General features: G+C 55.6%; 1 protein-coding gene and 1 long non-coding RNA gene across 18 annotated transcripts in view; one reads left to right on the forward strand and one right to left on the reverse strand.

Moving 5' to 3' along the window:
• The window catches only part of EPS15L1 (epidermal growth factor receptor pathway substrate 15 like 1), a 95,856-nt gene extending 73,916 nt beyond the window's left edge, over positions 1–21,940 (forward strand). For 7 of the 17 annotated variants that reach the window (XM_036095373.2, XM_036095374.2, XM_036095384.2 and 4 more), the window contains 4 exons: positions 1,414–1,546; positions 3,718–3,765; positions 16,011–16,216; positions 21,169–21,940. In XM_036095373.2, the coding sequence (XP_035951266.1) occupies positions 1,414–1,546; positions 3,718–3,765; positions 16,011–16,216; positions 21,169–21,315 (534 nt within the window). In that variant the 3' untranslated portion in view covers positions 21,316–21,940. Of the gene's footprint in view, positions 1–1,413; positions 1,547–3,717; positions 3,766–16,010; positions 16,217–16,449; positions 17,380–21,168 lie in introns of those variants that run through there. The other 10 variants (XM_036095375.2, XM_036095377.2, XM_036095389.2 and 7 more) reach the window with 8 other exon arrangements.
• Positions 21,941–24,310: 2,370 nt separating this feature from the next.
• LOC118537722 (uncharacterized) lies at positions 24,311–24,773 on the reverse strand. Its single transcript, XR_004918261.2, has 2 exons — positions 24,589–24,773; positions 24,311–24,483 (listed from the first exon to the last, which is right to left on the reverse strand). It is a non-coding gene; the product is annotated as an uncharacterized LOC118537722 (long non-coding RNA).
• Positions 24,774–27,969: the final 3,196 nt, after the last annotated feature.

Here is a 27,969-nt window from a genome sequence, read left to right on the forward strand (position 1 = left end):
TGCCCAGCAGCCTCTCCAGGCCCCCTCCCTCTCACTGTGGGCTGGCCACCTCTTCCCCACCTGAGACTAGTATCCATGGCTATACCCGAGGCAGGGGTTGCCACATCCATGTCCCTGTGACCAGATCCCAGAGGAGGGGGGACCTGAGCTGGCCCATCTGTGGCTCATCTGTCTGCCACTGGGGGTTTGTCGTGCCCAGCACTGTGCTGGCATTCAGGATAGGGGACGCCCACGGAGACAAGTCACAGCCCGCCACGGGCCCAGCCAGCAGACGTGCTGCCCCATCACCTGCACCCACTCGCTGCAGACACGGCCAGGTGCGGGGCACGTGCTTACCCATGGTGACGTGTGTCCTACGGAGTCCCACCGATGTCAAGCGGGCACAGTTGGTAGGAAGGGGTGTCAGAGAGAGCTCTAGGGGCGGCAGTGAGATCTGGTTTGGTTAGTCTCTGAGGAAAAGAGGGGCTTGGGGTCGATGGGGTGGACTGAGCTCCCCAGCTGGAGACCCTGTGCCCTGGAGACTGGGGTGCAAGGGGTTCCGGGGACTGGGGAATTATCAAGGGGGTGGGGCAGCGCAGGGATGAGGTGGAAGAATTGGATAGTGGGGGGCTGTAATGAAGGCCCCGTGTGCCTTGAAGAGTGCCCGGAGGTTAGCGGTGGGCACTGGGGCCGTTGAGTGCTGTGTACCAACCTGTCCTCTACCCACACACCCGCCTGTGCATCTCTCTCTTGCTGGGATCACATGGTCCCATTTGCACTTGAGATGGGGTCGGGTGGGAGCAGGGCTGGAAGGTCCGGGCTGGAGGAGCCTGACGGAGGCAGCCAAGGCTGTGCCAGCAGGAGGGGGGTGGGCTCCAGCCTGAGTCACTGTGTAGGCAGCAGCACCCATGGGCCACGTGGGGGCGAGGAGGTGGTCTGCGGCCGTCTGACCCAGTACCCAGAGCTGCCTGTCACTGCCCAGAGGCAGTAGCCACGCAGGCCGGTGCTCAGCCCAGAGGTGGCACACAGAGGGGTCTGCAGAAAGCGTGAGGGTGAGGGTGGGGCCCATCTCTGACTCAAGGAGGCCCAGGGGACCCTGGGGTCAGGAAAGACTTGATATCCCTGCCTGGGTGGAACGGCGTGTGTGGCAGGGGACACCCCTCGCGTGACATAAGCCTGTCGAGGCGCAGGGCGGCTCTCGCCTGCTCTGTGTTTGCTGGCTTGCCCCTCACAGGCCAGAGGACCCTGGCTGTTGAGGGTGGAGGAAAGCAGGCGTCTCGTGAGAGACCCGGGTCCCCGTGGGGGCCGTGCCGCGGAACCCAGAGGGTTGGGGGCCTCACTGAGGCTCTCGGTACTTGAGCATTGGCTGAATGGACATCCGTTGCCTCCATTTTAATGATTATTTTTGCCTCTCTTTCGTGTCCTCTTTTACAGCCCCCAACTTCTGGTCCTTTCACCTCCTCCTTTGGAGGGGCAGGATTCTCAGATGACCCCTTTAAAAGTAAACAGGACACTCCCGCTCTGCCTCCGAAGAAACCTGCTCCTCCACGGCCTAAACCGCCCAGCGGTCAGTACGCTTTCTTCTCTCGCAGCCGCCCGCCCACCGTCAAAGGATGGCGCGGGGAGGGGGACCGAGGGCTTCTCTGTTCACCAGCCCAGAGTGGAGCAGATGCCGGGGGACCCGCACTTGGAGCAAGAGGGTCTCCCTACTGCTTAGTGACCTGGGTCCTCACATGGTGTGTGCCTGGGGCACGCCTCCCATCCCACCCACCCTCACCCCATCCTTGGGGTCCCTTGGCTCCGGGCTTAGTGTGGGCCTCCAGGGTGGTCTCTAGAAGGCCCAGGGCTCAGCCCTTGTGGTGAGAGCTGCCGCATGGCCCTCGGCGGGGTGTGTAGTCAGGACCCTGTGGCCCTTCTGGCCTCCCCCCAACCCGAGCTCTTTCCCAAGTTGGCTGAGGCCACCCCCTCAATCTGGCGCCTCCCTACTGGTTAAGGACTCAGAGCGGGGTTGGGAGTGGGGGTCTTCTTTGGCCATGTTTGGTGCAAGAGGAGGCAGATGGCTCTGGGCTCCCTTCTGCTTGGCTCCTGCCAGGTATCTCTCCGGACAGCTCCAAGCAAGGGGCTTCCTGCAGACCTCACCTCTCCTGGCTCTGGCTGGTGCTACCAATCTCTCTTGATCTTGTCCCTGGGGCCCTACTCTCAGGAGAGGGCCCAGGTGTCCCCCTGAGGATGCTGAGGACTTTGAGCTTGTGCGGGGGCTCTCTCTTCTATGATGGCCATAGGCCGACAGGCCGGGTTGCCAGACTCAAAAGGAGAAAGCTGTTGCTTCAAGTGGCAGCGGGATTCACCGCAATTTCCCAGCCCCTTTATCCACCCCTGCTCACTGTTTTCTTGGTGCCCCGGCTCCAGACAGTCTCACCTATGCTGTCTCAAGACTAGGGGTGGCCACAGGAGACCCACATGCTCTCTTGAAACCTTGGTCCTGCCTGAGCTAGCTTCTGCCCTTCAGTCGGCCTGGGGCTCCACTTGGTGGCCCATGGAACTCTCTAGTTACAGGTGGTCATGGGTTGTAGGCCCTGCGGTCATCCTACACGAGGTCCACCTGTCGAAGTCCTCCTCTTAGTGGAGAGGCTGCCTGCCCTGTCCTGTCGCCTGGGCCAGCCAAGGCTTTCTTTCAGGAGGATGGGAGCCCTGCCCTCAGTGCCCACTTTGGCGGCTCTAAGGGGACACCCCTGGCAGTCTCCTAATGGAAGGGCATCAGGCCTCCACACTCCGCCTGAAAGATGGGGGCCAAAGCATGCATGCGCGCACCTGCATACACACATGCGTACGTGGCATGGGCTCATGCTTATGTGCATACGTGTGTGAGCACACGTGTTCATGCACTGCTCACACGTGCAGATGCGTGTACGCACATGTGCACGCCTTGCCATGCTCCCTCGCAGGTACACGTTCTCATAGCGCTTGCATGCACCTAGGCACAGTGCACGTGTCCACACGTTCCCGTGTGCAGGTACACGCACACGCATGCACACAGGCAGAGCGAGGCAGTAATTGTCAGACTTCAGGGAGGCACACAGCTCCTGCTAGTAGGTGCAGAACGTCATGCTCAGGGTTTCTTGGAAACTCTTATTTTAGCCTCCTCCCCTTCCTTGAACCAGTGCCGGGTCTACTTCTGAATTTGCCCTTCGCTGTCCCCTCTCCCTTGTATTGCCCTCCGCAAGCCTCCCTGCCCCATCTTGGCTGCTGCTTTCAGCGTATCACAGGCTTACAGAGCAGAGAAGCCATCCCCGTTTGGGGAGGCTTGGGCCTGTACCCTGGGCAGTCTCAGGCTGCTCTTGCTCTTGGCTTTGGGCCACTGCACCCTTACTCTGCCACGGCCGCTGAGGTGCCAGGTGCCTCAACTCTCCTCGTCACATCCATGGACCCGTAGGATTACCTAGCCAGGTCCTAGTAAGAGCCACAAGATAGGACAGGCACCGTGATGCTCTCTTCTCAGAAGAGGAAAGGGAAGTGAGAAAGGCCGGGTGGGCCACCCACTGTCACACAGCAAAGGCAGCAGGGCCAGCCCTGGACCTCTCCACCCCATCTACAGCTGTAATGAGAATCAGACCATGAGGTTCAGAGTTCTCACGGGTTCTGGAGGACGGTGGGTGCATGTGCAGCGTGTCATCTGTAAGCGGCCACGACACACCTGCGTTGAGGTCTAAATGTCTCTCATCTGATTCTCTTACCTAGAAGCAATGGCTGATCAGAAAAACTCTGCGCTGTACACACGGCTGGGTGGTAGGTACAGACCGTGGGGCTGTTACCGCTTGAGCAGCTTCCGGTGGTGGCTCTGCTGTGAATTCATACTAACCTCTAACAACGTGGAAACGCTGGCCATGCAGATGTACCCCACGCGTGATGTCTGACCCAGCCGTTGACCTTTTAATGAGTTGCATCTGGGGGGAAGCATTCGGTTCTTTGGGGGATGCAAAGGACCGTGTCTGCCCCATGCTGCCGCTCTGCTGGAGGGAATCAAGGCCCAGCTGTGCGCGCTGCCCTCCCCCTCCGCGTCCACGCTGCACAGAGCAAGACTCCTTGGGCCCCAGAGCAGCCCGGGAGTTAGCTGGTTATTAGCAGGACAGGTCAGCAGATGAGCGCTGGAGGAAGTCCTGCTCAAGGCAGTCTTTATGAAAACACAAGGCACAACTCTTGTTCTCTTGGCTGCTTAAGATAGGAAGCAGCCAGGCATGGATCTCCAAGTTGTTTTCTTGCTTTCGTTTTTTAAGAAAACAAAGTCCAACAGTTTGAAAGTGAGGGAATAGATTGTGCTTCTCTGCTCTTCTCACTTAACCTGGCCTTTTCCCGCGTGGAGAGGCCCCGTGGCCGTCACCACCTGGGAATGCCACGTGATCACACTCAAGGGCCTGCCCGGCATGCAGAGGGAACTGCAGCCACAGCGTGGCCGAGTGGGGACAAGGCAAAGTGGGTACCCTGCTGCCGGGGGCCCCCCACAACTCTGGTGATGGAGCCGTGATCCCGTAGAGATCCCACGTAGGTGGTTCAGACTGCCTGGTGGTAACGGGTTTCTTTTTTCCGTGGTCTCTAGAACCGTGCCAGGTCTCTGCGCCTGGAGGTGGCTCCGATATGTGAGGCCACTAGAATCCAGGAAGATTGCTTGATCAGGCTTAGTCCACGTTTCTGGACATTGGAGCCAGGGCCTGGGTTTATGTTCTGGCTCTGTCACCATCTCCTTGAGGGGCTCTAGGCAAGTGTCTCAACCTCACCAAGCTCGGTTTCCCTGACTGAACACGGGACCAACTCTGGCCTAGCAGGTGGGCGTGTGGGCAAGGTGCCTCGCACAGTGATTACTCGTGATGTGATGTGTGTGACATGTGTCCCCATCCCGTCCCTAGGGTACCGGGACCAGGACACGGGTCCTCCTTCCACAAGCTCCTTTCCCAGGGGCAGACAGAGGCTGGGTCTGAGGCAGCCATATGCATGCAGGGAGTCACCAAGGGACCCTTTTCCCCACGAGGTTGCAGTTTGGCAGAAATCTTTGCAGTTGAAAAAGTCAGAGATGGGTAGTTGAACTTCAAAGAGGGCTCCAGGGTCCTCGCTGGCGAAGCTCAGCTGTGGTCGCTTGTCCGGGACCAAATGCACGTTTGGGTCTGAGTCATGCATGGTTTTTTAGGTACCACCTCTGGTACACGACAGCCTGCAGTTTTCACATTCTGTGGGAGCTGTTTTTGTTTGTTTTTGAAAACGTGACTGAGGTTTACTTGACATGCGATAAACTCCCGTGTGTAAGCGTCAGTGCGTGCAGTCACAGCGGGGGCCCTTCCCCCGGGAGCCTCACCGAGGTTCCCTGTTGAATGAGTTCTGGTGTCAGCCCACGGCTGGCCATCTGTTTTTAGTGCTAAAGATGGAGTTCTCTCTTGACCCGAGCCGGAAAGTGTACCCTCAGGGACCATCAAGAACCCCCGTCTGGGGGCACACCCGGAGCTCCAGTGTCCGCACTGCGTCCTCTGTGCTCAGAGCTCTTTTCTAGAAAGGTCTGTCAAGGTATTTGGTCACCAGCAGGTGCCTGTTTGGGGTAGAGAGAATTGGTTTCTTCCAGGCAGATGCAAAACAGACCCCACTCGCAGCCTCCGAAACCTGTCAGTTAAAGCTGGCGCTTGCACACCTCCCCCAGGTAAACAATGGTGTATTTTCTGCAACGGATCAGAGACCAAGATCAGTCAGAACTCACCGCTGAAGAGTTTCTAGGTAAAAGTTGTTGATTTGCAAAGGGAGAAACAGATTTTTTTTTAAGGGCAGGAAATGGCTGTGTGGGTGTCAGTGATTGGGCCTCCGCACCCCGGCGACAGATAGCGGGATCCTGCGCCCGGCCCCACCCTTGCCACTTCCTGCAAGTGCAGCCCTGGTTCGGGCCCTGCAGTGCCCGGGTGACACCAGCGTGCTAACCAGCCAGTCACCTTTAACCTCTCCGCAATTTATTACCCTCTTATTACTGCTAATGACCTTTTCATCTCCAGAATAAAGCCGTGCACATGCCTGGGGTGTCTTTTTTGCCCCTCTGCCCCTTCCCCTCAATTCTTCCAGCGAACACAGGAAAACGAGATAGCACTTAATCTATGTCCTGTTTGAGTCAAATGATTTTCAGAAAACAAGAAGTCCTGTCTCCCCTAGAACGTGAGTCCCCTCCCACACCCGTGTGTGGACGCGCGCAGGGTGACTGCGGCTTCTTGCTTCGGGCAGTTTGCTGGCTGCCGCCCACCCGCAGACCAGCGCGCTCGCCGGCCGGTCAGCCTGCCCGTCCTGGGGGAGCCGCCCCGCGGGACTCCAGCGCAGAGGGAGCCCCACGCTCCCCCGCGGCTCCAGCCCGTGTTCACGCCGGCTCTCCCTGTGCTCTGAAGGGCCAGGCTGAGGGTGAGACCGGGGTGGCCATCGTTTGGCCATGTGGGTCCCGACCCCTAGTTTGTTGCTCAAGATCCACTTTTAAAATGACTTCTCCAGTTGAGCCGTGCGGTTAGCACCTCAGCCTTGAACTTAACTACTTTAATTCCGTTCCCACGATGATTTCAAAGAGATAATTCGGTGGGTACATGCGAAGTTCTAGAACGGGACAAGAGCGGTTCACCGCCATCTCAAGAAGCCTGGAAAATCCCGGTACTTGCTGACCAGCCAGGGTCGGGGTGCTCCAGCGGAGCCCCGGGCGCCCAGCCTGGTGGAGCCCTCCTTTCCTGTCCGCCGCCCCCGCCAGCTGGGGGGGGGGCCGGGTCTGTGTCAGGACTGGGGGTGACGCCCTGGCAGCGCGAGCTCGCCGCCGGCCCCGCTCCCAGCAGAGGGAGAAACGCCCTTTTCCTCTCAGCCTCTTCCTTGTGAAATGCCTGGAGACAGACTGTTCTTTGGGGTACATTTCTGCTCCGCGAAGTCGGCTGAGTTTGAAAATAGAAGCATTTGCCTATCTTAGCACACGCCCACCCTCCTGCACCCAGGAGGGAAGACTGAGTGGGAGTTCAGTGACACAGTTGTCACCTGTTGTTCAGTGGCTTAGGGTCCTGGAGCAGAGGAATCAGAGCTCAGCCAGCCAGGCTCCTGGGGGGCTGTGGGGCCTCAGGGTGGGGTGCAGGCTCGGAGAGCCTTGACCTCCCCCCGCCATCCTGCATCTGAGCATAGGTATGGACAGACAGGAGCCGCCGCCCTGCGCCTGGCCCCGGCCCCTCCCTAGCCATCTTGAGTGCCTCTTGTACGTGCTGCCACACCTCCCCCAACTCCTTGGTTCCACCTTAGCAAGGTGAGGGAGCCTAGGAAGATGTGCTCAGAGTGGCCTCTGCTTTTCCACGGTCCCTCGTCCCCTCGTTTCTCAGATTCAGAGGACCCCAGTCCGCCTCTCTCCCTCTGCCATTGTCAGCTGAAGAACAGCACATGCGTGGGATTGATGTGTGGGGTGGTGGGGCGGGGGGTGCAATCTGGTCGTACAGAGAGCAAGAGTGGGGGGCCCCCTATTCTGCAACAGGCTCTCCTGCCTCCTTCCAGGCTGCCCCCACAATAGGAGGGAGCTCCTGGTGGGCCCTGCAGCTCCCGTGCACGCACACCTCCTGACCGTCTTTCTGACCCGCCGCGTGACACTCTGGTGATTTTGTTAAATGTGGGTACGACGCCTTTGTGCTGGTGCAGGGTAGTGCTTTGGCAGCCTCGGAGCTCCTCTGTAGGGAGGAACAAAGGCTGGGCTACCGTGGTCCTGTGGCGCAGACCCAGGGCTCCCCCCATTTGGCTGCTGTGTAGCTACGAGTGTCTCCCTGTCCCCCGAGGGTGCCCTGAGCCCCTGGGGTGGGGACGGTTCGGGTCAGCATGCAGGGCTGCTCCAGCAGCGTGTCAAAGGCAAAAATCAAAGAACAAATGTGATTTTTGAAAAAGCAGAACTGTGAGACCTGCAGTCCATATCGTTTTTGTTGTAAAGACCGATTTGGGATTTGTAAATTCATTCTTAAGTCTCGAACTCCCCTCCCTGTTTTTGCTCAGAACTAAAGGAGCCTTTTGTTGAAACTTCTCGAAAATGATATTTCTCACTCCCAGTAGTATTTGTCTTTTGAAGACCCAAAAAGCGTGGCTACTTTTCTTCCCCTTTTTCTCCTCCCTCTCGTAATGGTGGGTTGACCCCACCACATCCATGGGGCTCATCACCCAGCTCGCTTCCATGGCCTTTGACCACCTTAGACACCGCAGAGGCTGAAAAACATACCAGTGGTGGAGATGCCTGGTGGATAATAGTAAATATTTGTTCAGCTTTTCTCAACAGTTTGGTACCAAACCTCATCCTGTTCCCTTCAATGCATTAAGCAGATTTTCTTAAAATTCAGTAAATATTTTTAGTGGAAAATCTCAACGCTGTGATGGTGGGGACCTCAGATTTTATCTGTCAGGGCTCTGCTACCTGGCATGGCTTTGATCTGCCGGGTTTGCCTCCCCTCACATGTGCATCAGCGAGAGCGAGCAGGGCTGGCGTCTGCAGGACTCCTCGCTTGCAAGCCGTTAGATGGTCCCACGCCACATTTTGAGAAATTAGGTCCCCTCGCTCGCCTTCCGTATCCCACCATAGGCAGGAACCAGAGGGAAACACCGATACACATGTTGAAAAGCAGTCTCTTTCAGTAAAAGAATCCCAAGTGATTGTGAATTTGAAAGGTTGTGCTCTGGACAGCCTGCTCGCTCTCTTTCTCCCCATGGTCCCCCCCGCCGACTTAAGCTTTTCTGCCGAGGGCAGGGGGGCAGTGGGGTGGGAAGAGAGAAGCCAAGGAAACAGGGAGTGCCCCTCTCCAGCCGCGGTTCTCCCGTGTGGTGTGACAGTCAGAAGCCTGGCAGTCGTGTGGGGCTCCGTGCTGTGGAGGATGAGCGGCAGTTGTGTGGGTGTCCCCTGTTGTGTAAGGCGAGTGACAGCTGCGTGGGTGTCCCAAGTTGGGATAAATGGCAGTTGTGCGAACGTCCTGTGTTGTGTAGGGTAATAGCTAAGGTGGGGCAGCTGTCCTGACCACAAGCCCTTTGTTTTTCATTTTTTTGTTGTGTTTTGTTGTTTTCGTATTATCTATCATCTACAGAAATGTAGTTGCATTTTTCAGCTTTGGCCCTGAATTTTATAAATAGAACCCAGCAAGTGTCCAGTTGGGATGAAAACAAACTCACACTTGGGTATATATTTGATACCTTTACCCATCAGATTTATTGATACCCTAAGTCACCCAAAACCTCTTCGTCTCCTCCTAAGTAAGACTTTCGAACAAGGGGATCTACCTTCTCTCAGAGTTTTGAGCGCTCACGGTCTTTCAAGTGTTCATTCCATCGTTTTTCCCATGGACGGGCCGGGCTCTCAGGGACCCTTCCTGGGCAGCGGTTTCCTGAAAAGCGTGTTGGGAAAGGCGCAGCGAGGAGGGAACTCTGCTGCCAGAGACTTGCTCAGGGGCACCTGCCCGGGGCCCGGGGGGCCCAGGGGGCACAGGGGCACGCATGGCCTCGAAAAGTTAAATAGGAGAATTAAAGAAATTTCTACCAGGGTGGAGCCGGCCACTGAGTTTTTTTTTTGTTGTTGTGTTTTTTTTTTTAACAGCACACACTGTGGTAAACCATTGGGTTCATATTGTTTTTGCTAAAGGCAGTCCTGTGTGCGGTTTCGGTGCACCGCTTGGGTAACTGTTGAAACTGCTGCGGTTTGAAATAAGCCCTATTCTGCCTTTTCTTCAATCTTGCATTCCTCTCCCCTGTTACTGAGGACTCCTGTGAATATTGGAGAGTCACTGTGGGCAGCCGGCCAGCAGCTTCCAGCCCCCAGGGGGTCGTCATTCCCCACCTTCGTGCTGCCGAGGGGTCGGGTGGTGCCCCGCGCCCGCCGACATCTAGGAACGGTGGTGCCGCGCCTCCCACATGGTGTGTGTCGGGAATCACCCCCCGTAGCTCTTAGAGCAGTTTTTTAAAAACCAGTTACCGCTGCCTTCTCTGAAACGTGCCACGGTCAACATCTTTCCTTACTCATGGTACCTGGAGCCGTGAAAAGGCACAAAATGGCAGTGAGTTCGCTCAGGGCCCCGGAGGCAGCTGAAAACAACTTTGTCACGTTTAAGGTACACCTCAGAAAATCGGAAAAATGATTAAGACGTTAGCAGAAGTGGTTATGTAAAAGCAGGAACTACACCCAGAATGTTTTAAAAGTGCAGCTGCTAAAAATAAATGGGGGTGCGGGGTAGGAAGTTTGGACCGAGGGCAGTCGTGGTGTGCGTTTCTTGGCAGAAAGCCTCTGGTCACCAGTACTGTGTCAGGCCAAGCCAGGGATGCCACCGATTTTGCACGCGTCAGGTCCAGTAATTCGGCCTCCGTGCCAAAGCGCAAAAACAGACAACCGAGAAAAAAACCGTTCTGTTTCTTTTTTCCCTTTGAAATCAAGAGCAGTTGATGTGCCCTGGTTTCATATTAACACAGTCATGATTTCTAAATAATAACGGTTTCAGCAACGGAGCAAGACCAGGCCCCAGCAGTTTTGATGTGAACGATGCTTTTCATCTCCCCGATCGCCTCTTGGCTTGTCAGAAACCTCAGCTTAAAATCCTGGCAGGGCTGGATTCTGAACCACTACCCCCAAAAGCAATTTAAAAACCACAACAAACCAAACCAGGGTGGGGAGATGTTCCCGATTTAAAAGAAGGAAAGAGCACAGAAGTGGGCAATACCTTTGAACATTCGGACCGTTGCGCTCACCCTTGGGGCTGGGTTAGGGACCCCTTTATACCTGCCCTCTGGACCAGACCCTGCAAGAAATGACCCGAGAAATCGAGCAGCTGTCCACCTGGACTTACTGCTGAACCAGGAGCTGTGCCATGCTCTGAGATTTTCAGTCCATCCCCAGCAACTCTACTTTTTCCTGTTATTTGAATTTTGCCGTTCGGTCCGTTGTCATTTTAGTTTTTAATAAAAAAAAAAAAAAAAATCAGCCCAAGAGTGCACCAGTGAATATTGCTCTTTCTTGCAGAGGAGGGAAGCCAGATGCCTTACTCTTTCCTAGCTCACCAGAGGGTTTCCCCGAAAGGGCCTCAGTCCCTTGGGACAGTCCTGTGGCTCTCGTATGGCAGCACCCAGCCCACGAGGACCCCCCGCTCCCCACCGGGGACAGGGAGTGGTTATTTACTTGTGCCAGTTGTTGAGTCCTGCCTACGAGGAGCTGACCCTCACGTGTGCTGGAGGCCAGAGCGGGAAAGGCCGGTGCCATGGGAGGTGGACAAGGCAGTGGGGAGCCCTGCAGGGGAGGAGTGAGCTCTGGGGGAGCGTCTGCCAGGGGAAGGGCGAGGCTGTGCCAGGCTGGACAGTGTGGGTGGTCAGAACAGTGGAGGTGGCCACGGGAAGGAGGCTGGGGGTGGCCAGGCCACGAGGACCCTGCAGGCTGAGGTCAGCTTCCCTTCCCCATGCAACCCAAGCCTGTGTCCCCAACCCTCAGGATGCTGTCGCCCACGGCACCCCTGCCTATGGCCTTGAGGGTCCTTGCACATGCTGGCTAAGTGTGCGGATGAGGGCCAGTCTTCCCAGGCCCTGGAAAGGCTGGGGGTGCTCCAGGAGCCCCCGGAGCGGGCTTCACTTGGGAGCACGTGTGTCTACCTGCGATCAGGCCTCGGATGGTGCCGCCACGTGGGGTGTGGAAGGCGAGGTGGAGTTGGCCTCCTGGTACACTCCACGGGGGGCCTCTTCTGGGGCTGTGCCTCTTCTCTTGGGGGTGGCATCTGGCACGTGGTGCTGCTCCACCGTGGGGAGGGAGGGTACAGAGGGGGGTTTGAGGAGGTGGGATGGGCAGGTGCCTGCAAAGCGGTCCAGGGGGAAGGCACCCTTGTCCGGAGGCTGTAAGTGCCATTGTGCCGCTCACAGGGCTTCTGAGTGGCTCTGTCAGAGCAGAGAGCTGCAGTCTGTAGTCAGGGGTCCTCAGTTTCCTTGTGGGGGCCCAGGGGCTCCTCCCTGGGGCCTGGAGCGTCCTTCAGTCTCCCAGAAGGGCCTGGTCACTGGGCAGTAGAATGTGATGTGCTCACCACCTGGCGGGTGCCTGAGCTGAGCGCCCGCTCCATGGCATGGGTATGTGAGGGGTTTCTGGGAAAGGCCAGAGTCGCTCTTTGTGCCCCTGCAGGCCTTACGTGTTCCCGGCTCAGCTCTGCTGTCGTGGCACGGAAGCCGCCACAGAGGGCACACGAGTGAGTTGGCCCAGCTCACGGGCATTCACGAGAGCGAGCAGCCCCATCGTGGGTCAGCCCCTCCTCTCGGTGACTGCCCTGGTAGCTACACAGGGTGGCCTTCTCCTGACCCTGTGCGAGCGAGCTCGGGCTGTCGAGTGGGACCCCAGGCTGGGCGGTGTAAACAACAGAAACGTATCCTTGTCTCAACGGCTCTGGGGGCTGGAGGTGCAAGATCGGGGTGTTAGCGGGGCTGCTTCCTTCCGGGGCCTCTGTCCTTGGCTGGTGGTGGGCCATCTCTTTGTGTCTTCACATCCTCTCTCTGTGCGTGTCTGTGTCCTAGCCTCCTCCTCTTATAAAATCACCGGTCTTACTGGGCTAGGGCCTAGCCACAGGACATCATTTTACCTCAGCTGCCATTTCAAAGACCCCGTATCCAGACACAGTCAACTTCTGAGGTGCTGGGCGTGAAAACAACATCATGAATTTATGGGGGATGCAGTTCAACCCATAACAACCCCTTGTGGTGGATTAGGAGACTGAATCTGAGAACAAGGTGGGGGTGGGGGTTGCTGTGCTGCTCCCGGTTTTCCGGGGGTGGATCTGGCCTGCCCCAGGGCTGGGCTGGAAGAGTTGAACACAGGTGCCAGGGAGACAGGAGTGCATCCTGGGCAGAAGAACCAGCCAGAAAAAAACCCTGATTTGGGGGGTTTCCCAGGGAAGGAGGTACCACTTGGGCCCTGGAGGGCTGGCAAGGGGTGAAGTTGGGAAGTTTGGCGTGGGTTGCGGGGCCTTTGGGAGGCACCACGAAATGGGGGAAGCATGGGCCCGAGGCAGGGCTGGGCGCGGGGGAGCTTGCACGGTGGAAAGCTTCGTTCAGCAGGGAGTTTAAGCTTTGGGCCCTGCGCTAGGTGGGTGGGGGTGGGGGGGACGGGGACACAGCCGTGGACAGCGGGGCCCCAGCCTCACAGAGCTTACATTCTAGTGAGAGTAAAAATACACATGTGACCTAAGGACAGAATGTCAAACGGGCTGCAGAGCAGCAGATAGGGAGGCATCTCAGCCAGAAGTGGGGAGGGGCGGCCTCTGAGTGTGTGGCACCCACAGAGGAAGGGCCCCCTAAGCCTGAGAACAGCAGGCGCAAAGGCCTGAGCTGGGCAGGGCAGAAGGCGGCCAGGTGCGGGCGCAGGGGGTGGGTGGAGGAGGTTGGTGGGTATTCCTAGGGTAGCCTGGAGCCTTTGGGAGATCTAAGCAGCGTGGGGATCAGCTCTGTGTTGAAAAGCCACTTTGCTGGGTGGGGATGGCCTGTGGGGCAGGAAGCCGAGAGGGAGAGTGGCTGTTGTGGGAAGCCGGTTCCCAGGGACCCAGGAGAGATGAGGGCCGCTTGCTCGGGACAGTGACTGCAGAGAGAAATACGGTGTCTCGAGGTGGTGTGAGGCATGTGGACTGGAGCACCCTGGCCCCATGCCCACTCTTCCTGCTTGGGGTGCCTCTGGGGTATGCCTGGCCCCCCATTGTTCTTAGGTGGACAGCCTGGAGTTTGCAAGCTGCTGGGCTGGCCTCGCCTGACAGCTGTCTCCTTTCCCCACAGTTCTGGGGGCCAGGGAGGCCTTGATTCATCTGTTGGCGCATCCCGCTGGCCAGGGAGTAGGCTGGCTGTGCATGGTGGCCGTGGAGGGGGGCAGGTCTTCAAGGCCAGTGGAACAAGCCAGACAAGCTGTGGCGGGCTCCCAGAGCACCCTGCTCTCTGCAGCCGGACGGCGGGGGGGGGGGGGGGGGGGGGGCGGGGGCGGGGGGGAGCTGCGCTAAAGTCCATGACAAGGAGGAGGTGGGAGAGCTAACATCAGGGAGGATGGCATGGGGAGGAGCATTTGGTGCTGGACGGACAGCTTGCAGGAGGTCTGGGCTCTGTCATGGATAGGGGAGGAGGTACCCGCGCTAGAGACTCGACCAGTACAGAAAGTGGGGGGGTACCCCCCAGGCCTTCACTTTGACAAGTCAGTTGCTGTGGGAGAGAGAAGTCCTAATTCCTGTTGCATGGTGGACTCGGCGCTACCCTTCTGGGGAATAGTCCTGTGACCCGGGTCAGTGGGGCACATCCGGGGGCTTCGGCAAAGGCTTTCCATGGGGGACCCTTCTAGCTCATAGGGTCCACCCACCATTGGGCCCCACGCCTGCCTGGGAATCAATTTGAGGTCCCAGGGAGAGACAGACCTCTGCTCCAGCCTGCCCCTCCCCCCTCCTTGGTCCGTGCGGGTCCTGCTGGAACTGCCCGGGGCAGGCGGTGTGACGGAGAAGGCAGCACCCACTGTGATATGGGATGCCAGGGCAGCCTCGGGGTGGGGCGCAGAGCGTGCTGCCCCGTGGGTCTGTGCGTGCATCAGCCACCTCATCTGGCCCCTGCCTCTTCGTTCCCACTTCACACACAGGAAACTGAGGCCAGCTGGGGCTGAGGGACTTGTCCTTGTTGAGGTCTTGGAGCTGAAAGAAGCAGAGGCAGGCTGTGGCCCCAGAGCTCTTAGGGACAGCTGGGGGCCCGTAGAAACATGGCATCAGAGAGGATGCTTCTAAGAGCTAGGCGTGGAGATGGATGGGCGGGTCCTCTCTCTAGCTGGCGGGTGGGGTGGCAGAGGCTGGCTGGGTGAGGAGGGCAGGTGTCCCAGGCTCAGGTGCCGCATGGGGGCGCCGGAGGTGCCGCTCGGGGCTGGGGGCGTTTTGTGGATGTGCAGCTAAATGTCCAGGGTTGTGTGTGGAATGTGGCCCTTGGCTTGTGGGTTCTTGGTGCACATCAGCTTTGAAATTGCAAGAGTAAACATAAGCAGCTGGACTGACAGACTGGAATTATGTTAAGTATCCTCTAGTCTCTAACCTGGGGCTTGGACACAAAGCTGCTTGGACTAAATTGAACATCTCACTCCTGGTGCCCCAATGGGCAAATGAGTGGCGTCAGGCAGGAACCTGGCCTACAAAACTGGCAGACCCTGAAGACTCATCAAGTGTTGCTAGGCAGGCCTGGAGAGGCCCCTGATTCCTTGTGGAACATTCTAGCACATTGGCAGGACTTGTCAGGAGAAGCCACCTGCCCTCAGGCCACAGCCCCAAGCATGGTCTCATGGCCAGGTTCCCTCTGATTCTGAACACGTGTATCCCACATACATCCGGTTGAGATTGGCCTTGCTAGGACCCAGGCATCTCGGAGCCACTCTCAGCAAGAGCCTAGAAAGGCCCAAACCCTGCCCCTTGGAGCCACCAGCACCGAGGGGCAGAAGCGAGAGCTAAGAACCGTTGTAAAACCTCAGGACAGCAGAGGCCAGACCCTCACAACCAGTGCTAACTCTATCCCATATTGTGAAACTAATCCCTCCTTTTAATCGCAGATACTACTACCCCCACTTTTTTATTGTTAGAAGCTTGCAGTGTATTTTTCTGCTCAGCCATGACTTTTTTTTTTTTTTTAAACTCAATGTGATAGTAAATGGGTTGCCACTAAAATGAGTCACTTTGAAACATGTCTGCATGTAAACTTGGTAAAGACAGTACGTTTTAGCTGTGTGGGGTGGGGCAGGGAGGGGCTTGTCTGAAGTGGTTTTCTTGTATCGCCCACAAACCTGTGAAGCCTCTGGGATAAGGTGAGAATAAAGCAAGATCCATCCAGGATTCCCCTGGGATCTGTCCCACCAGCAGGCGGCATTCCGGCCCTTTCCAAAGAAGGAGAGGGTGTCCCCGAGAGCGCTCGCCGGCCTCCTTAGTCAGGACTCTGTTCTGTCTGTGGTCAGTAACTTGTATTTCTTTTTCTTTTTTTCTTTTTCTCCCCCCCTCCCTTTTTTTTTCTCCTGAACTTTCCAGGTAAAAGTACACCTGTAAGCCAGCTTGGTTCTGCAGACTTTCCCGAGCCCCCCGATCCATTCCAGCCACTCGGGGCTGACAGCAGTGACCCGTTCCAAAATAAAAAGGGGTTTGGGGACCCGTTTAGTGGAAAAGATCCATTTGCTCCCTCCTCTTCAGCTAAACCTTCTAAAGCCTCTTCCTTGGGCTTTGCAGACTTCACCTCTGTAAGTTGAGTTCCCTGTGCGCCACCCCTCCACCCTCCGCTTGCAGCTTCTTTGGGGTTCTTTTTTGTCTCTTTGAAACGGCACACCTGGCTTCTGTCTCCTGGTACCTCTACGCTATCCCTTGTGTTATTTATTCTGTACTGCTGCTTTCTGTAAGAAAAACAATTTCTCAATAAAAAAAGAAAAAGAGCTGCAGTTTGGATACTCTGTGATCAGGCCATGCTTTCTTCCAGCAGGGCGGCCGGATGTGCCCGTTTCTGTCCTTCCTGGTAGACTCTATTGTTTCTGTGGCCCGGAGGCCGTGGTGTTCATGGATTTTTGGAAGCTGAGATGTCAAACGCTTCCGAAGTACGCACACGAGATCGCAAAAGTCCCATTAGGGTTTCACTGTCCCCAAAAGGGTCTTTGTGCAAAGAGTTGTGACGGTCCCACCCCAGGGCATTTTGAGCAGCAAGTAAGGATTGAAGAACCCAGGCAGGGCACGCAGAGGAAGAGCAGTTTGGTCTTTTAGAACTTACTTCAGTTCCCAGCTACGACGGGAAGAAATCCAGCTTAGAACAACTGCTCTGAAGGCCTTTCCCCTTGCCAAACCAAAACCAAAACCCAAACCCAAACCCTCGCGGAGCCATTTAGCAAAGTGGTGAAGTGCCTTTTCAGAAGCTAATCCTGGGATCTGGAAAGCCTGGCCGTTGTTTCTCGGTGTGCAAAAAAGATTCTGGATTGCCAAGTGCTGTCACGTGGGGGTATTTCCAGCACCTTCCTCGGTACCAAGAACCTTGTTCTCAGAGAGCTTCAGATGTTGTCTTCCCAGAAGTGGTTTCACCGTCTGTGGCGCACTGTTTTTACATTCGAATTTGCAGGGTACTTTGTTTCCTGGTTCGGTGCGAGATGCATTGTTTAATAGACGCCCTGGCTCCTAGAATATCGGTCTTAAAACCAGCTCTGCCCTGTCGGTGCCCGGTGAGCGCCCAATTTGCTTCAGATCCACCTCGTGCACGGCTGTCCTGCAGCTTCCCTGCCGTCACCCAAGACGCCGGCGCGGTCCCGGCTCTGGGCGACCTGTAAATGTTTTACAACTGCAGTTAGCTCGATTTTGTTGATAGCCGGTGCACGCCGTGGATGTATCCAAACGGCGACGGTATTAATAAAAGCCAAAAACAAAACCCGCTTTATCTACCATTTCTTGAATAGTACTGCATTTGTGTTTTGGTGGAAAAAAAATATCCAGTGTCGAGAAAAAGAGAGCTATTCACGCAGGAATCAGGTACTCTGTTTTGGGTAGGGAAGAGGGGTAAGTAGATGTGATTGGGAATTTGGAGAAATGACTGTTCTCTTTCTGAAATGCATGATTCTGTTTCTGTGCCCCACCCCGCACCCAGTGGCTGGTTGGGGGAGAATATTAAAAAAAACAACAAAAAACGCTGAGGTGTTAAGCTATCGTTTGGCCCAATATTTCTGGTCATTCCAGAAACACCCCCAGTATTGAATCATCCTTGTTTCCCAGTGGGGGATCAAGTTCTGCCCCATTTGTTCTTTGTTTAAAATCACTTTTCCCGCTTCGGATGCCCCAGTTTTTCCAGAGGAAACATCCGACAGCAGGCTTTGGCCCCTCTGAGGGCATGGAGTGCGGGAGAGGCACGACACCTGACTGGCCTGGTTTGTCCCCTTTGGTCATACCATAGTCCCAAAATGGCCAGCCTGTCCCACCTCAGGGCACTTAGGATGCCTTTGCATTTTTGTGACATCTGGGGACCCAGTCCGTTGGCCAGGGGTTTCTGGTTCGCGGGACCTCGGAGGTTTGTGCTAACTCAGGACAGGCGGGAGTTGGGCCCTCCAGGCCGTGTATTTCCGTTTCCCCGAGGTACATGCTGGGAGGTCTCTTACTGCCCAGCGGACTAGCGGCATGGCTCCTTCAGTGCGGACGGTTCTCGAGTGCCACCAGGACATGCTGTCAGCCGCGCTGGACTTCAGGGAAGCTGATGGCACACGTGTGGGCAGCCCCCCCAGGCGCCCCGGCTCTGCCCCTCTGGAAGGCTCTCACTGACGAGCCCCGAGTTTCCATCAATGGGTTACTTGTGCTTGTAGCCATTCACAGGAAACGTCTCCGAGATTTCTTTAAAAACAAGACTTTCTGTCTCAGGCAAATGTGTTTATTAGGAAGTAGCCTTTATAGGGTAGCAAAACGGCTCTTTTTTCTGCAAGTCTGGACTAAGCAGAGCGACTCTCAGATGGGATGTGCCGCGCCGGGGGTCGTCGGACCAGTTGGATGCGACCCTGACAGCAGCGGGAGTGAGCCAGCGGGAGGCGGCTGCAGGCGGCCTGTGCCGGGCAGGGCGGGTGCTGTCGGACGCTTCAGCCCCGGTGAGCAGTGGCCCCGGGTGCGCACCCTTCGTGTGTGCAGCCATCTGAAGCCCAGATTTCTGCCGAGAGGCTGCTGAAGGAAAACCGCTTGGCGTCCGCCCTGTGCCCGGGAGATGCCTTGGGTGGTGGCATTCTGTGCCCCGCTGTCTCAGCTCCAGGACGGCGCAGGGGTGAAGCAGGAGTCACCTGCCGCTCCTGGAGTGGCGGCTGCACCCACAGGCGCCCCAGGTTCTGGCTGTCACGGTGCATGCGGGTCGGAGGACCAGAGTGACCTAGTCGAGGGGTCTCCACCAGGGCCAGGAGAGGCTCTTCTGCTGGTTGGAGGCCCAGAGGGACCCTCAAGCAACCCTCCTCCTCCAGGTCCTCTCTCTCGGACACCACGGTCCAGCCTGCTTCTCAAGTGCGCACAAACCCCAGACGGGATCCAGAAGCTGGCCCCAACCCAGTCTGCTCTGAAGGCATCTGGAATGTTCCTGTCAGCACATTTCATTTGAAAATGGGGACCCCTTAAGCAGGAGGCTCTGCAGGGACATCCCGAGACTCTGGGGCTGGGCGGGAATCATGGTGCGGCCCCGTGGCCTCCACTGATACTTGACCCCTCCTGGCCTGGCTTCCAGCACGTGGCTGGGTCAGCCTGGCCATTACTTGTCAGCCCCTACCTTCCCCTCCTCTGGGCTGACAGAGGGTGAGGTCCCTGTCAGCAGCACTGGGAAGCCGTTTCTGCCGGTATTTGTGGTTTTTTCCTTGTTTTTCTCCTGATGAGGTGTTGGAAAATTCCCCAGAGAGTGCGGGGGTGGAGGCTGTCTGTGATGGAAACAGGAGGGGTGGGGACCAGATTCCAGGGAGTCCTACCTGGAGACCCATCAGGCCCTGAACGTTTTTCTGGGTAGTTTCTCTAAGAAACTAGGACTCAGCCTTTCTTCCTGGGGATGGCTCTTCTTCATGCTGACCCTGTCCGTACCTGTCCCTACCTGACCCCCCAAGGCCTGGTGGAGGGAGGCCTCCTCTCCTGCCCCACTTCCTTCTCCAGGCCACATGTGGCTCCCTCCACGGCCCCCACCCCCACCACACCTGCACACAAGCCCCTGGCAGCCTCTCCCACCCCGTGCTCTGTTCTGGCAGCACCAGGCTTGGGTGCTCAGCGCCCCCCACCCAGCGCCTCACTCCGAAGGTGCCCTGTGGCCCCAACTCTGCAGCCGTAGCTGGCTGCCCCCGCCCCCCTCCACCCAGACCCAGACCCGGAGAGAAGGTCCAGCATATTGAGGGCCCAGGCTCTGCAGCCACCTCCCCCCTGTCCCCAGGCCTCTGCATCCCCACCTGTCAGAGGAGCTCACCCCCCAGGTTGTCGCTCAGGCTCAGTACATGTGTGCTGAAGTAGCCGTGAATTTCTGTCGTGCTTCCTTCCCCGGTGCTCCCAGTGGGGTCTGTTCGGGCCTCCACGAAGCCTGTGTGAGATCGGGATTGTCTGTATGTCTGCTCCCAAGGGGCGCCTTTCAGAGGGCCAGCCTGCCTCTTTCTTTGGTGTCCTCCTGTGCTTAGCAGAGAGCCGGCAGAGCCGGGGCCGAGAAGAGAGACACGAAGGGACCCGAGCCCATGGACAGGCCGCAGCTTTGCTCGGGGAGGGGGGAGGGGCGGAGGGGCATGTGACTCAGGCCCGTGGGAGAACCAGGGACCCACACCCGGGGCAGAGCATGTGAGATCTAGCTTTGCTGTGCTCTCTGTAGACCTAAGGTGCCTTGGATGGTCTGAAACCACCCATCTTGTTTAAAAGTTTCCTCCTTTGTTTAAAAAAGTGGTTTTTTTTATTGGACCTTTTGGAAAAGGACGTCAAGAGCTCCTGGACGGATCGGCAGCGTAAATGCCAGGGCTCCCATAAATGCTCAAGTACGAGGTGGCTCCTAGTGGGCCCAGAGCTCCCCGGGCCGTGGCTGGGGTAGCGACGCCACATTTCAAGACCGTGTCGTCTGTGCGCATTTGAAACGCAGCGCCGTGCATGTGCCAGAACTCTCCAGTCCCAGCGCCTCCCTCCCGCTGGTGTCGTCGGCCTGTCAGCGAGGCCCAGGCCTTGTAGGTTTGCTCTTTGAGCTCGTCGGTGCAGCTGAGGGCTGCTGTGGAGCAGAGATCAGTGCGCGCCCTGAGAGGAGGCGGGGCGGGGGCCCCTCCCTCACACCCCCTCGAAGCCTCAGAGACTCCTAGCTGGGGACGTGCGGGAACCCTCTGTGTCCCCAGATGGGTGCCTAGCAGTTGCCTGCTTTGGCTCCCTGCAGAGGGCTGGGCGGCTAGTTTCTCTGAGGTCCGAGGTGGTGGCTGGGGTCAGACTCAGCCCTGTTTCTCGGTGCATGTGACTGTGGGTCGGGACTGGGGAGTGCGTGTTCCCCGCCCGCTCCCGACCAAGACATGGGCTCCTGGCGTTTTCTGGTTTTCATGTGCACACCAGGCAGTGCACCCCCCCCCACCCAGCGCACCCCAGCATTGCATTTCCCTGCACCCCGACAGCACGTGACGGGTGTCCTCGTGCCCCGGCCCCCCCACCCCAAGCGGCAGGTCGCAGCTCCTGGGCCAAGTAACCCAACCTCCATTTTCCTTTGCAGTTTGGCAATGAGGAGCAGCAGATGGCCTGGGCCAAGCGGGAGAGCGAGAAGGCCGAGCAGGAGAGGCTAGCGCGGCTGCGGCGGCAGGAGCAGGAGGACCTGGAGCTGGCCATCGCGCTCAGCAAGGCCGACATGCCCGCCGCCTAGGCGCCCGGCCCGGGGCGGTCCCGCCAGAGAACACTCCAGCCTGTCTGTGCACGCACATGCACACGTACACACCCACACATACACGCACATACACACGCACACACATGCATGAATGCGCGCACACGTACCCACATGCACACACACCCACACGCATGCACACGCACCCACACGCACACGTACTCACACACATGCACACACACGCACCCGCACGCACACGTACACGCACGCACACGGACACACACACGCACACACGTGCGCGCGCGCTCACAGTGGTCCCCGTTCACCTTGTGACATGTCACAGCCACTGTTATGTCAAGGACTTGCTGGTCACAGGGCCTCAGGCTCTGGGGGCTCGCCCAGCAGGGAGGCCTGGACAGGGGCCGCTGCCGTAGATGCTGCTCTCCGCGGTGACGTCCCTGTCGGGTGACAGCGCCGGTTCTCACTCCGCCTGGAGCACAGGATGAGTCGGGGAAGCGCGGTGACTCCTTGCCTTTCGTCTCCCACCCGGGCGCACCCACCCTCACGCCGCCCCGACCTCCCTTCCGAGACAGACATCTGGGCGATGTATGCATTCGTTGTATAAAATTAAGTTTGAATGATTAATATAAAATATTTTAATACAAAATGATCTTTTTTCCCCCTTTCATTTAAATATTATTTTCCTTGCATTAACATTCACACGTGGTGTCAGGCGAACCAGCCCCACAGCGGGCGGAAAACCAGGTGGAACATTCTTGTTTTGATCCTAAGCATTTGAGTGGCTTTTAGGGCCACAGAGTCAATTTGGGAAGTTTCTGGGGGTCACCCTGGCACCTCAGGATGCAGAATGTTTCTGAGATAGTTGGTTGTAACCTCATTGTCACTAGAGTAGGTGGCCCTTTGTCAGGGCCCTGCAGTTTGAAGAAAGATCCATGCACCGTTCACTGAGGCCTGGTCTGCATAGGGGGCGAGGCCTCCTACGAAACCCGCAGTCAGAACCGGGAGGAGGGAGAGTTTTCCACTAGGATGCAGCTGATTTCCCCTAGAACATTCCAGAAGCTTGGGCATAACTGCAGGGACGACCTCAGGAGTTGCCGAGGACATTGCAGATCTGCCCCCAGCTTTGCGTTTCACTGTCCCCAGGGAGACGGGACATCCCCAGGCCACCTCCTCTCCGATAGAGATGATAAATCTTTCGAATCTGAGCAGCCTGAGCACAGCCCCGGAACAGAAGGGTGGCAGAGAGCCTCCAACCCCCAGGCCGTGCCGGTTTGGAAGGGGATGAGACGGGGACGCCAGGACTAAATAGGCCCAGAGTGTTCCCCGTCAGGATCCGCCTTGATGGGAATCTCAGGGGACAGAGCCCCAGCCCCTTGTGGTGGGGCTGGATTCTGAGACCCTCCTTTGGGAAAGCTCTTCAGTGTTTGTTCTGTGCCTCTGGGCCAAGGTCTCTGGCCGCTCCCCTTCCGTAGCCGAGGCGGGCTGCTCACCGCCGCCCCCTGCATGCTGACTCCATGGGCTTCGTCGCAGCCAGGGAATCGCCCTGAGACGGGCATTTACGGACTCGTTTTTACATTGTAATGAACTTTACGTTTTAGACGCAGTTTCAGATTTGCAGGGAAAAAAATCACAAAGAGAATACAAAAGGGTTCCCACAAACCCCGCACAATTTCCCCTGTGTTTTAACAGCTTACGTTAATATGGTACGTTTGTTAGAATTCATGAACCAATATGGAGTTATTATTAAAGGTCACCCTTTATTCAGTGTTTTTACCTTTTTTTGTCTCAGGACCCCACTGTATATATAGTTGTTTTGCCTCCTTAGGCTCCTCTGGCCGGAGGCGGTTTCTCAGACTTGCTTGCTTTTTGCTGACCATGACAGTGTGGAGGGGGCTGGGCAGGTGTCTCCCAGCATGGCCCTGGGTTTGGCTTGTCTGGCGTTTTCCTCCTGCTGGGACGTCGGGGTGACGGGTGGGGGCAGAGCACAGAAGAGATGTGGGTCCCCATCATCAACACCATCTGTCGCTGCTGATGTTGACCATCCTCTGAGACGGATGGACTTTTGAAGGCAGCTTTTCGGACGCAGGTATTCTGTGACACAGGCCCCTCTCAGGGTGATAACCTGTGCGGCTGAGAGGACACCGTGAATCGAGGCTTTATGCCAGGGGCAGGGAATGTGGAGGGCGCCCCGGACAGTCAGGGCCCTTGGAAATCTCCCTTTTCCGGGTTATGGACAGGAGGTCCCCGAGATCCCGGAGGGCGCGGCGTCTCCTGGTGCCCATGAGACGGCCTCGCTTCTCGGTCATTAGCTCTGACACGGGCCTGGGACCTCTCGCAAAGCCTGCGGGCGTCCTGAGCTCTGACGGGCCCCTAATCGTCTCTGGAAGAGCGAGAAGCTTCGAAAATGTGTCCGGAGGCGATTCCTTCCTCCCCCTGAAGTGGGACCATCGTGTATCCCCTTGGGGAAGTCACTGTGTCACCGCTCCCCAAGGTGCTCACGGCTCCGCACTTGAGCGTGAGGTGAAAACCTCACCGTTTTTGGTGGTTCAACCTCCATCCTTTTGTTCCAGCCTCAGAGCAACCTTGCAGGCGAGGTGAGTGGGATGATAGTGCATTTTCCTAATGGGAAAACCGAGGCTCGATGTCTGTACTCATTTGCCCGGAGCCCCAAAGCCCCAGAGGGGCAGTGGCTCAGCATTTTGCTGGCCTTAGGAAAGGTTTGTTTTTTCTTGCCTGCTGCTTTTTTATGTATGCAGTGCACCGAGAAAAGGTGCAGAAGGAGTCTCCTTATGTCTTAGAAATGGAGGGCCGTGCACTGAATTAGGAGTTCTTCCCCAGGGTGGGTGCAGTGGGCTTTAGGGGACCCTCGAACCCCTGAGGATAATACGTTTGTGGATTTTTCTTGTTTTATTTTTTTTTTTTGCGGAGGGTGTCCGTGACGTTTTCATTCCATTCTCAGCGGTTCCCAGACTACCTCCCCTCCCACGTTCCCCCACCCCAAAAGGTCATGAGCCAGTTTTAAATCCTGTTTCCTTTTTCCCCAGCCTCATACACACGCTCAGGGAGACCCCCACACAGACAAACACACTCATCTGCTGTGCAAAGAATTAGCCTCGAATCCGCCGATCCATCCGCATTCCCACAGGCTCTCTCTGCCTCTTCCTTGGCAAGGAGCACGCACAGCCTTTCCTGAAAAACACAGTGTCCAGGTTGAAAGCAGTGATTATGAAAATCTCCAAACATAATAGCCGCGAGAAGAGAACCATGAAGGCCCCCCACCGCCCCCGAACACACATCGCCCACTGTCAGCTATCCGCCAGATTCTGCTGCCTTCCCTTGGCCGATCCCTTTGCGGGCAGGCTGTGAGGTGGTTCTGTCCCCGTGTCCTTTCATCCTTCCACGTTCAAGTGCACGTCACTCAGAAAGGTGGGCACCTTCTCACACAGCCGCCAGGCTGTGATCACACCTAGAGCTCAGAGTCACACCCTCCTTCCCTTTAGTCATATCCTGCACATGAGCGGCGACATTTGATTTGGTGACATCACTGATGTACTACCCGATGGCTGGAAGCCTTTGTCCCCTTAGGATGTGCCCCCTCCACCCCCCACGGCTCCCACCTGTGGCAGCTACTTCCCCACCTCCTCGCGGGCCAGGGACCCAGCTCCCCAGCTCCGGCTGCAGCGGGACCAGAACCCGAGGGTCCAGGATACCTGGTCGGAGCAGCCTTTTGCAAAAGGCTGATTGATGATCTGCAACTTGCTCCAAGTAAACGGAATTGCATCTTCAAAGCCAGTTTCATTTAAAAGGACATCCTAGTCCTGGAACAGTTGTGGAAAGCTATTTTTAAAACAGGAAGCGTCCGAGAAACAAAGAACCTGCCTCTTGAAATAATGGAGTAAATATTTCTGCCCCCTTATCAGATCTGGTTCCTTTGAAACATGGGTCTTTTTGTTTTGTTTTGTTTTGGTTTTTTTCTCCCAAATTTTCCCCAGTAAAAGTTACCAGGAGCCGTACAAATTGTATCATGAGCTGTTGTTGGAAAAAACATAAAGGGAAATGTGATCCTTATCACCAGCTTATTCCAAAGAAATTACGTGATGTGGGCTTGCATGGCTCGCGTTGTGTTTATGTTTAGTGGGTTTTTAAATATCTCTTTGATTTGCTTTCTGGCGGCTGTGCCGTGTGCAACTTTGCTTCATGACCTTGAGCAAGTTACCTAAGTGCTCTGGGACTCACTTTCCTCATTTGCCCAAGGAGTTGGGGCTGGACCACCAGTGGAGGACCTTCCTAGCTTTAAAAGTCTGAAGATTATTATTCAAGTTTCCAGAAAGGCACGTATTTTAGGATTTCGAGTAACATAAAAGAGGAAAATAGAAATCATCCCCTTAGTCTCATCTTTACGTAAAATATTTTGTGCACATATAGACAACAATGTTGTATTATGATCACCAAACTTGCTAAGAGACTAGAACTTAATTATTCCAACCACTAAAAGCAAATTACAGTTAAGTCATGTGAGAGAGGTGCTATGTATTGCTACAATGGGGATCATAATATATAAGTGTATCAAATTAACATGTACACCTTACATGTACACAATGTACAAATTTGCACGATGTCACATGTCAAATGTATGTCAATGAAAATATTTTTCCATGCATTAAAAAAAATTGAAAAAATATTTTCCCATTCTTGATAACCATTTGAAAGCTAAGGGGGAAATACTAGCTTAAATGACTAGTGTGTGTGTGTGTGTGTGTGTGTGTGTGTGTGCATGTGAGCGTATACACTATTATATATTTATATTTATATAAAAATACTATTATATATAATAGTATTATTATTATATAATTACTAGCCTGACATATAATAGACTATTATATATAATAACACTCTTATGACATGTAGTATATATAACCTATCAATATCAATACATTGTGTCGATAATATAGATCAATAATATAATATATATCTTTTAATATAAACTTAAAAAAACCCAGTACATTACAAGAAACCCAAGTTTCATAAATGAGCAATTCTGTGACCTGGTGATGGTTTTCCTAGACTGACCTCCAACCCAGGGGTAGAGACCCTTTCTGAGGACCAGAGCGTAAGGACTTTTGAGATAGTGGTCTGCAGTGAATGTTGTTTCTTTGTACTAAAGACAAAGGGCAGAGTTTCCATTCCAAGAGCCAAAAAAAGACCCAAGATGAGATGTAGCCATTGTTCAACCGTAAACACGCTTTGTAAAGGAAGTGAGGATCCTGGTTCTAAGGGAACAGCATGGTAGACGGGAACTCCCGATTCTTTTCCGGTTCTAGATCCTAGGATAAGAGGACCTATGGCTCCTCTTCCCCTAGGGGAGACCAGGGAAGACACAGCAGCATGAAGAGCCCCTGGGTGCGCTGGGGAAGGACACAGCCTTGAGTCAGACAGACTTGGTGTAAATCCAGCTCCCCACTTGACAGATCTGGGGGCGCCCATTTCATCCCTTGGAATCATTTCTCCTCCTCCGTAAGGTGAAGATAATCACTCTCTCTCTCAGGGCTGTTGTGAGAATCCATAGCTGAGTTCCCAGCACATGCTAGATGCTCAAGGTGGAAAGAACCATAGTACTACTTGTTTTGTTATCTAGCTAACTGTGGTTAAAAAAAAAAAAAAATACCCCAGCCCCAACCTAACAAAACCTAGCATCTCAACCATTTTTTAGTGTACGACTCAGGAGTGTTGACTATCTCCCCATTGTTGTGCAACAGCTCTCTAGAACGTTTTCATCTTGCAAAACTGAAACTTCATACCCATGGAACAACTCCCCATTTCCCCCTCCCCCCAGCCAGTAGTAGCTGGTTTTGTTATTACTGATTCGGATGGTTATTGCTGAGGCTCGGGTTGCTACGATAGTGATTGCTTTGCACTTTGAGAGCAGGGCTTAGGTTTTCTAGTTCTATTTAACCCAGGAACATGCGGAGAGGGGACGCTGTCTATCCTAGCTAGTAAGCTACCGCACTGTTGCCTATGATGAGAGTCCAAAGAACATTGATCGGTATGGGGTAGCAGGGAGACGGGAGGCCCGGAGCTGCCGCGAACTTTCCCTGAGATTGCATGAAGGTCTATGGGGAGATGGGGGCTCGAGTGGACCGAGTACCTTGTGTAGACCAAGTCCATCATCAGCCGACATCCGGGCAAATGGTGCTTATGTCCGAAACCAAGTGCTACCTTTCATTCGGCCAGGGGACTTTCCACGTGAGGGGGACAGATGCCCCTTGTGTGGCATGGCTGGACTGAATCATGGGCTTGTCACCACTTCACCAGGGGTTATTTTTATAGCCGACAAGGAGACTTACTGGAAATGGTTTGGCATGCATGCATAGAAAGCTCCCGGGATGGGGTGGCTCTTCAGGCCCTTGACCAAGACATTCCCACAGAGCAGATCCCTTCCAGCCCAGGAAGGATTCTGGGGATCCCCAGCCTTCTAGAGGAAGGTTCTGGTTCTTTGCGGACATATGTTGAGGCCACAGAGCCCTCACCTGTACCATGGTCCTCTGGCCCTCATGGATTCCCCCAGCCAGCCTGGCCACCTGCCCCCAACTGGCCCGCAGGGGGGACATTCTATCATTTTCCATTTTCCATGCCCCTTTCTTGAGTTGCCCTCTCTCTCTCTCTCTCTCTCAAGCA

Source organism: Halichoerus grypus, chromosome 1, assembly GCF_964656455.1.
Source record: "Halichoerus grypus chromosome 1, mHalGry1.hap1.1, whole genome shotgun sequence".
NCBI classification, from domain to species: Eukaryota; Metazoa; Chordata; class Mammalia; order Carnivora; family Phocidae; genus Halichoerus; species Halichoerus grypus.